The sequence below is a fragment of the Scyliorhinus torazame genome, chromosome 24, assembly GCF_047496885.1.
Source record: "Scyliorhinus torazame isolate Kashiwa2021f chromosome 24, sScyTor2.1, whole genome shotgun sequence".
NCBI classification, from domain to species: Eukaryota; Metazoa; Chordata; class Chondrichthyes; order Carcharhiniformes; family Scyliorhinidae; genus Scyliorhinus; species Scyliorhinus torazame.
Window position 1 is genome coordinate 10,986,003 of NC_092730.1, and position 8,002 is coordinate 10,994,004.

The window sequence follows — 8,002 nt, forward strand, 5'->3', positions numbered from 1 at the left end:
ACACTCTCTCTCTCACACACACTCCCTCACACACTCTCTCACACTCTCACACACTCTCTCACACACTCTCTCTCTCACACACACTCTCACACACACTCTCTCACACTCTCTCACTCACACACTCTCTCACACACTCTCTCCCACACACACTCTCTCACACTCTCTCTCTCACACACTCTCACACACTCTCTCTCTCACACACTCTCTGTCACACACACTCTCTCACACTCTCTCTCACACACACTCTCTCACACTCTCTCTCACACACACTCTCTCACACTCTCTCTCTCACACTCTCTCACACACTCTCACACACACACTCTCTCTCTCACACACGCTCTCTCTCACACACGCTCTCTCTCACACACTCTCTCTTACACACACTCTCTCTCTCACACACTCTCTCACACACTCTCTCTCTCTCACACTCTCTCACGCACTCTCACACACTCACACACACACTCTCTCTCACACACTCTCCCACACACTCTCTCTCTCTCACACACTCTCTCCCACACACACTCTCTCTCACACACTCTCTCTCACACACTCTCTCACACACTCTCTCTCTCTCACACACACTCTCTCTCTCTCACACACTCCCTCTCTCACACTCTCTCTTACACGCACTTATCTCTCACACACTCTCACTGGCCTGGGCGCCTGTGAGAGTCCCCCCTCCCTTCACGGTGAAGGATCCCAACGCGCCCCCCAGCACTCCCCCACACACACTCTCTCTCACTGTTAAATTTAGAGTACTCAATTGACTTTTTCCAATTAAGGGGCGATTTAGCGCGGCCAATCCACCTACCCTGCACGTCTTTGGGTTGTGGGGGCGAAACCCACGCAGACACGGGGAGAATGTGCAAACTCCACACGGACAGTGACCCAAGAGAGACAGACAGACAGACAGACAGTAGCAGCTGAACGGCTGGGGGGGGCGGGTGGGAGGGGGGGGGGGCGGGGGGGGAGTGGGGGGGGGGGGGGAGTGGGGGGGGCGCGCGGGGGGGCGGGATGTTAATCTAAGTTGGCAACCCCAGAGGGCGAGAGGGGGATTCGGGGTCCGCTGTTACCGTCTCTAATCTGCTGTTTTTCTTCGGAACACAGGACTCCTGAGGAAAGAGAGGCCTCAAAGCCCCGGGATCCAGTGGGATGAGGATGCGGAGGAGCTCGACGCCATGTGTGAGGAGTCACAGATCACCCTCCAGGGAGTGTTCCGGCATGTTCTGTGGGGAAGCCTGAGCTCGGGCCTGGTACTGTTGGAGGCCGTGTCGTTCCGTTCCCTCTGGCCCGCTTGCCCGGGGGATCGCCCGTGCCCCAGGCCCGCATGCCCCGCCGAGCAGTGCGAGGGCCGTGGGCCGGGTGGGGCGGGGGGCGGCCCCCCGGGACCGGGGGGAGCCTGCTGGCTGCTGTACCTGGACCCGGCGCTCTGCCTGGCGGTGACGGCCGTCGCCCTGCGCGTGGCCGTCCCCGGCCTGAGGGCCTCGGGCCTAGTCCTCCTCCAGGCCATCCCCCGGGGCCTGGACCTGGGCCGGCTGCAAGCCCGCCTGCTGGGGCTGGAGGGGGTGGACGGGCTGCACGAGCTCCACGTCTGGCAGGTGGCGGGAAGCGCCCTGGTGGCCAGCGCCCACGTCCGATGCCGCCAAGCCGAGCGCTACCCCGAGGTGGCCGCCCGGATCTCCGGCCTCCTCCACCAGGAGGGAATCCTCACCAGCACGGTGCAGCCCGAGTTCGGAAGGGGACGCAGGCCGCCTCTGTGCGAGCTGGCCTGCGGGCCGCAATGTGCCTCGAAGCTCTGCTGCTCGGGTGAACTGACCAAAGGCCAGGCCAGAGACCCTGGTAATCCCACAGAGGGTTTGACACCAAGGCCGAGGGCTTCACTTAGCGAGGATAATAACATTAGTGCAGAGTATGAGACCAGCGTCTGACACTGTGGACAGGCCGAGACCTAGCTAATGAACTACCCACAATTCATGTAGACCCTCTGAGGCCATTCGGCCTATCTGCTGGTTGTTCTGTCCCACACGAGCCTCCTCCCACCTCCCCCCTCTTCATCTCCCCCCATCACCATAGCCTCCTAGGGAACAGTGGTTAGCACTGTTGCCTCACAGCGCCAGGGTCCCGGGTTCGATTCCCGGCTTGGGTCGCTGTCTGTGCGGAGTCTACACGTTTCCCACCCCCCCCCCCCCGTGTCTGCGTGGGTTTCCTCCGGGCGCTCCGGTTTCCTCCCACAAGTCCCGAAAGATGTGCAGCTTATGTGAGGTTACAGGGATGGGGTAGGGGAGTGGGCCTTGGTAAGGTGCTCTTCAGGAAGATTGGTGCAGACTCAATGGGCTGAATGGTCTCCTTCTGCACTGTAAGAATTCTATACCTCTCTCCTCGTGTGTTTACCCAGTACCCAGCTCTACCCTAAATGTATCGACATGATTCACCTCGAGCGCTCCCCGTGGGAGCGAGTCCCACATTCTCCCCACTCCCTGTGGGAGCGAGTCCCACATTCTCCCCACTCCCTGTGGGAGCGAGTCCCACATTCTCCCCACTCCCTGTGGGAACGAGTCCCACATTCTCCCCACTCCCCGTGGGAGCGAGTCCCACATTCTCCCCACTCCCTGTGGGAACGAGTCCCACATTCTCCCCACTCCCCGTCGGAGCGAGTCCCACATTCTCCCCACTCCCCGTGGGAGCGAGTCCCACATTCTCCCCACACCCCGTGGGAGCGAGTCCCAGATTCTCCCCACTCCCCGTGGGAGCGAGTCCCACATTCTCCCCCACTCCCCGTGGGAGCGAGTCCCACATTCTCTCCCACTCCCTGTGGGAGCGAGTCCCACATTCTCCCCCACTCCCTGTGGGAGCGAGTCCCACATTCTCCCCCACTCACCGTGGGAGCGAGTCCCGCAGTCTCCCCACTCCCTGTGGGAGCGAGTCCCACATTCTCCCCACTCCCCGTCGGAGCGAGTCCCACATTCTCCCCACTCCCTCGATCTGATCACCTCTTTTCGAGAGAAATCTGCCCCGGCCTGTTCAATCTTTCTGTATCGTTATAAACTTTCAGTTCTAGGATCACAGTTATAAATCTTTCTTACACCATCTCCAGTGTCTCAATATCCTTTTTATAATGTTGAGATGGGGACTGTGCGTAGTAACTCCGAGTGTGGGATACGGAGACCGGGACTGTGCACAGTAACTCCAAGTGTGGGATACGGAAACCGGGACTGTGCGCAGTAACTCTGAGTGTGAGATACATGGACTGGGACTGTGCGTAGTAACTCCGAGTGTGGGATACGGAGACCGGGACTGTGCGCAGTAACTCCGAGTGTGGGATACGGAGACCGGGACTGTGCACAGTAACTCCAAGTGTGGGATACGGAGACCGGGACTGTGCGCAGTAACTCCGAGTGTGGGATACGGAGACCGGGACTGTGCGCAGTAACTCCGAGTGTGGGATACGGAGACCGGGACTGTGCGCAGTAACTCCGAGTATGGGATACGGAGACCGGGACTGTGCGCAGTAACTCCGAGTGAGGGATACGGAGACCGGGACTGTGCGCAGTAACTCCGAGTGTGGGATACGGAGACCGGGACTGTGCGCAGTAACACCGAGTGTGGGATACGGAGACCGGGACTGTGCACAGTAACTCCAAGTGTGGGATACGGAGACCGGGACTGTGCGCAGTAACTCCCGAGTGTGGGATACGGAGACCGAGACTGTGCGCAGTAACTCCGAATGTGGGATACGGAGACCGGGACTGTGCGCAGTAACTCCGAGTATGGGATACGGAGACTGGGACTGTGTGCAGTAACTCCGAGTGTGGGATACGGAGACCGGGACTGTGCGCAGTAACTCCGAGTGTGGGATACGGAGACCGGGGCTGTGCGCAGTAACTCCGAGTGTGGGATACGGAGACCGGGACTGTGCGCAGTAACTCCGAGTGTGGGATACGGAGACCGGGACTGTGCGCAGTAACTCCGAGTGTGGGATACGGAGACCGGGACTGTGCGCAGTAACTCCCGAATGTGGGATACGGAGACCGGGACTGTGCGCAGTAACTCCGAGTGTGGGATACGGAGACCGGGACTGTGCGCAGTAACACCGAGTGTGGAATACGGAGACCGGGACTGTGCGCAGTAACTCCGAGTGTGGGATACGGAGACTGGGACTGTGCGCAGTAACTCCGAGTATGGAATACGGAGACCGGGACTGTGCGCAGTAACTCCGAGTGTGGGATACAGAGACCGGGACTGTGCGCAGTAACTCCGAGTGTGGGATACGGAGACCGGGACTGTGCGCAGTAACACCGAGTGTGGGATACGGAGACCGGGACTGTGCACAGTAACTCCAAGTGTGGGATACGGAGACCGGGACTGTGCGCAGTAACTCCCGAGTGTGGGATACGGAGACCGAGATTGTGCGCAGTAACTCCGAATGTGGGATACGGAGACCGGGACTGTGCGCAGTAACTCCGAGTATGGGATACGGAGACTGGGACTGTGTGCAGTAACTCCGAGTGTGGGATACGGAGACCGGGACTGTGCGCAGTAACTCCGAGTGTGGGATACGGAGACCGGGACTGTGCGCAGTAACTCCGAGTGTGGGATACGGAGACCGGGACTGTGCGCAGTAACTCCGAGTGTGGGATACGGAGACCGGGACTGTGCGCAGTAACTCCGAGTGTGGGATACGGAGACCGGGACTGTGCGCAGTAACTCCGTGTGTGGGATACGGAGACTGGGACTGTGTGTAGTAACTCCGAGTGTGGGATACGGAGACCGGGACTGTGCGCACTAACTCCGAGTGTGGTTTACGGAGACCGGGACTGTGCGCAGTAACTCCGAGTGTGGGATACGGAGACCGGGACTGTGCGCAGTAACACCGAGTATGGGATACGGAGACCGGGACTGTGCGCAGTAACTCCGAGTGTGGGATACGGAGACCGGGACTGTGCGCAGTAACTCCGAGTGTGGGATACGGAGACCGGGACTGTGCGCACTAACTCCGAGTGTGGGATACGGAGACCGGGACTGTGCGCAGTAACTCCGAGTGTGGGATACAGAGACCGAGACTGTGCGCAGTAACTCCGAGTATGGGATACGGAGACTGGGACTGTGTGCAGTAACTCCGAGTGTGGGATACGGAGACCGGGACTGTGCGCAGTAACTCCGAGTGTGGGATACGGAGACCGGGGCTGTGCGCAGTAACTCCGAGTGTGGGATACGGAGACCGGGACTGTGCGCAGTAACTCCGAGTGTGGGATACGGAGACCGGGACTGTGCGCAGTAACTCCGAGTGTGGGATACGGAGACCGGGACTGTGCGCAGTAACTCCCGAGTGTGGGATACGGAGACCGGGACTGTGCGCAGTAACTCCGAGTGTGGGATACGGAGACCGGGACTGTGCGCAGTAACACCGAGTGTGGGATACGGAGACCGGGACTGTGCGCAGTAACTCCGAGTGTGGGATACGGAGACTGGGACTGTGCGCAGTAACTCCGAGTATGGGATACGGAGACCGGGACTGTGCGCAGTAACTCCGAGTGTGGGATACGGAGACCGGGACTGTGCGCAGTAACTCCGAATGTGGGATACGGAGACCGGGACTGTGCGCAGTAACACCGAGTGTGGGATACGGAGACCGGGACTGTGCACAGTAACTCCAAGTGTGGGATACGGAGACCGGGACTGTGCGCAGTAACTCCCGAGTGTGGGATACGGAGACCGAGACTGTGCGCAGTAACTCCGAATGTGGGATACGGAGACCGGGACTGTGCGCAGTAACTCCGAGTATGGGATACGGAGACTGGGACTGTGTGCAGTAACTCCGAGTGTGGGATACGGAGACCGGGACTGTGCGCAGTAACTCCGAGTGTGGGATACGGAGACCGGGACTGTGCGCAGTAACTCCGAGTGTGGGATACGGAGACCGGGACTGTGCGCAGTAACTCCGAGTGTGGGATACGGAGACCGGGACTGTGCGCAGTAACTCCGAGTGTGGGATACGGAGACCGGGACTGTGCGCAGTAACTCCGTGTGTGGGATACGGAGACTGGGACTGTGTGTAGTAACTCCGAGTGTGGGATACGGAGACCGGGACTGTGCGCACTAACTCCGAGTGTGGTTTACGGAGACCGGGACTGTGCGCAGTAACTCCGAGTGTGGGATACGGAGACCGGGACTGTGCGCAGTAACACCGAGTATGGGATACGGAGACCGGGACTGTGCACAGTAATCCGAGTGTGGGATACGGAGACCGGGACTGTGCGCAGTAACTCCGAGTGTGGGATACGGAGACCGGGACTGTGCGCACTAACTCCGAGTGTGGGATACGGAGACCGGGACTGTGCGCAGTAACTCTGAGTGTGGGATACAGAGACCGGGTCTGTGCGCAGTAGCTCCGAGTGTGGGATACGGAGACCGGGACTGTGCGCAGTAACTCCGGGTGTGGGATACGGAGACCGGGACTGTGCGCAGTAACTCCGAGTGTGGGATACAGAGACCGGGTCCGTGCGCAGTAACTCCGAGTGTGGGATACGGAGACCGGGACTGTGCGCAGTAACTCCGGGTGTGGGATACGGAGACCGGGACTGTGCGCAGTAACTCCGAGTGTGGGATTCGGAGACCGGGACTGTGCGCACTAACTCCGAGTGTGGGATACGGAGACCGGGACTGTGCGCAGTAACTCCGAGTGTGGGATACAGGGACCGGGACTGTGCGTAGTAACTCCGAGTGTGGGATATGGCGACTCTCCCTGCTGTAATCTCCACGGGCGTGACCTCGCAGGAAATCTCCCCAAATCAGTGGGATTTCATCCCCTCTCCCCACCACTGCCGGGATGTGCAAAGTTGAAAAGATGAGGGCTGAAATTCTCCGGTCTCAGGCTTCTTGACCCGACCAGGCCCAAAGCCTATCGAGTAGGCCGCACAGTCGCTGTCCAGTTATAGGCAAAGGAAAGCGCGACTGCCACCGCCTCATGGCAAAACCGCACCGTTATCTGAAAGATTAAATAAAGCACAGGGCCCTCGTGGATCACTCAAAAATAGGCCGATTTATTCGTGTCTTCCGGTCTTTATTTAGGTCTACAAAATTATGAGGGGCATAGACAGAGTGGATAGTTAGAGGCTTTTTCCCAGGGTAGAGGGGTCAATTACAAGGGGGCATAGAACATAGAACATTACAGCGCAGTACAGGCCCTTCGGCCCTCAATGTTGCGCCGACCTGTGAAACCACTCTAAAGCCCATCTACACTATTCCCCTATCGTCCATATGTCTATCCAATGACCATTTGAATGTCCTTTGTGTTGGCGAGTCCACTACTGTTGCAGGCAGGGCATTCCACACCCTTACTACTCTCTCAGTAAAGAACCTACCTCTGACATCTGTCCTATATCTATCTCCCCTCAACTTAAAGCTATGTCCCCTCGTGCTAGACATCACCATCCGAGGAAGAAGGCTCTCACTGTCCACCCTATCCAATCCTCTGATCATCTTGTATGCCTCAATTAAGTCACCTCTTAACCTTCTTCTCTCCAACGAAAACAGCCTCAAGTCCCTCAGCCTTTCCTCATAAGATCTTCCCTCCATACCAGGCAACATTCTGGTAAATCCCCTCTGCACCCTTTCCAATGCTTCCACATCCTTCCTATAATGCGGCGACCAGAACTGCACGCAATACTCCAAATGCGGCCGCACCAGAGTTTTGTACAGCTGCAACATGACCTCATGGCTCTGAAACCCAATCCCTCTACTGTTGCTCTTTTTAGCCTTAGTTTTATTAGCTCTGATTATGTCACCTTTGCTCACGAGTCGCCAGGTATCATTCTGATACCGCCACGTGGTTCAAGCTCGAGTTATGATTAATAAGTCAGCACACCGCTTAGTAAGATTGAAATCAACGGTCATTTATTATATACAACAATAAATGCTTACTCAATAATCCTACTGTCTATATCGAAACCTACCACTACTGGCCAATACTTAACTTTAGGAAATGCCCACCAGGTCAGGGAAA

The 8,002-nt window shown here is 57.8% G+C and overlaps 1 protein-coding gene across 1 annotated transcript in view; it reads left to right on the forward strand.

Annotated features, from left to right (window-relative positions):
- LOC140399881 (proton-coupled zinc antiporter SLC30A1-like) overlaps positions 1 to 3,089 on the forward strand; it is a 25,623-nt gene extending 22,534 nt beyond the window's left edge. Inside the window, exon 2 of the mRNA XM_072489346.1 lies at positions 1,108 to 3,089. Coding sequence (XP_072345447.1) covers positions 1,108 to 1,928 — 821 coding nt within the window. The 3' untranslated portion in view covers positions 1,929 to 3,089. The remainder of the gene's footprint in view (positions 1 to 1,107) is intronic.
- The last annotated feature ends 4,913 nt before the right edge of the window (positions 3,090 to 8,002 follow it).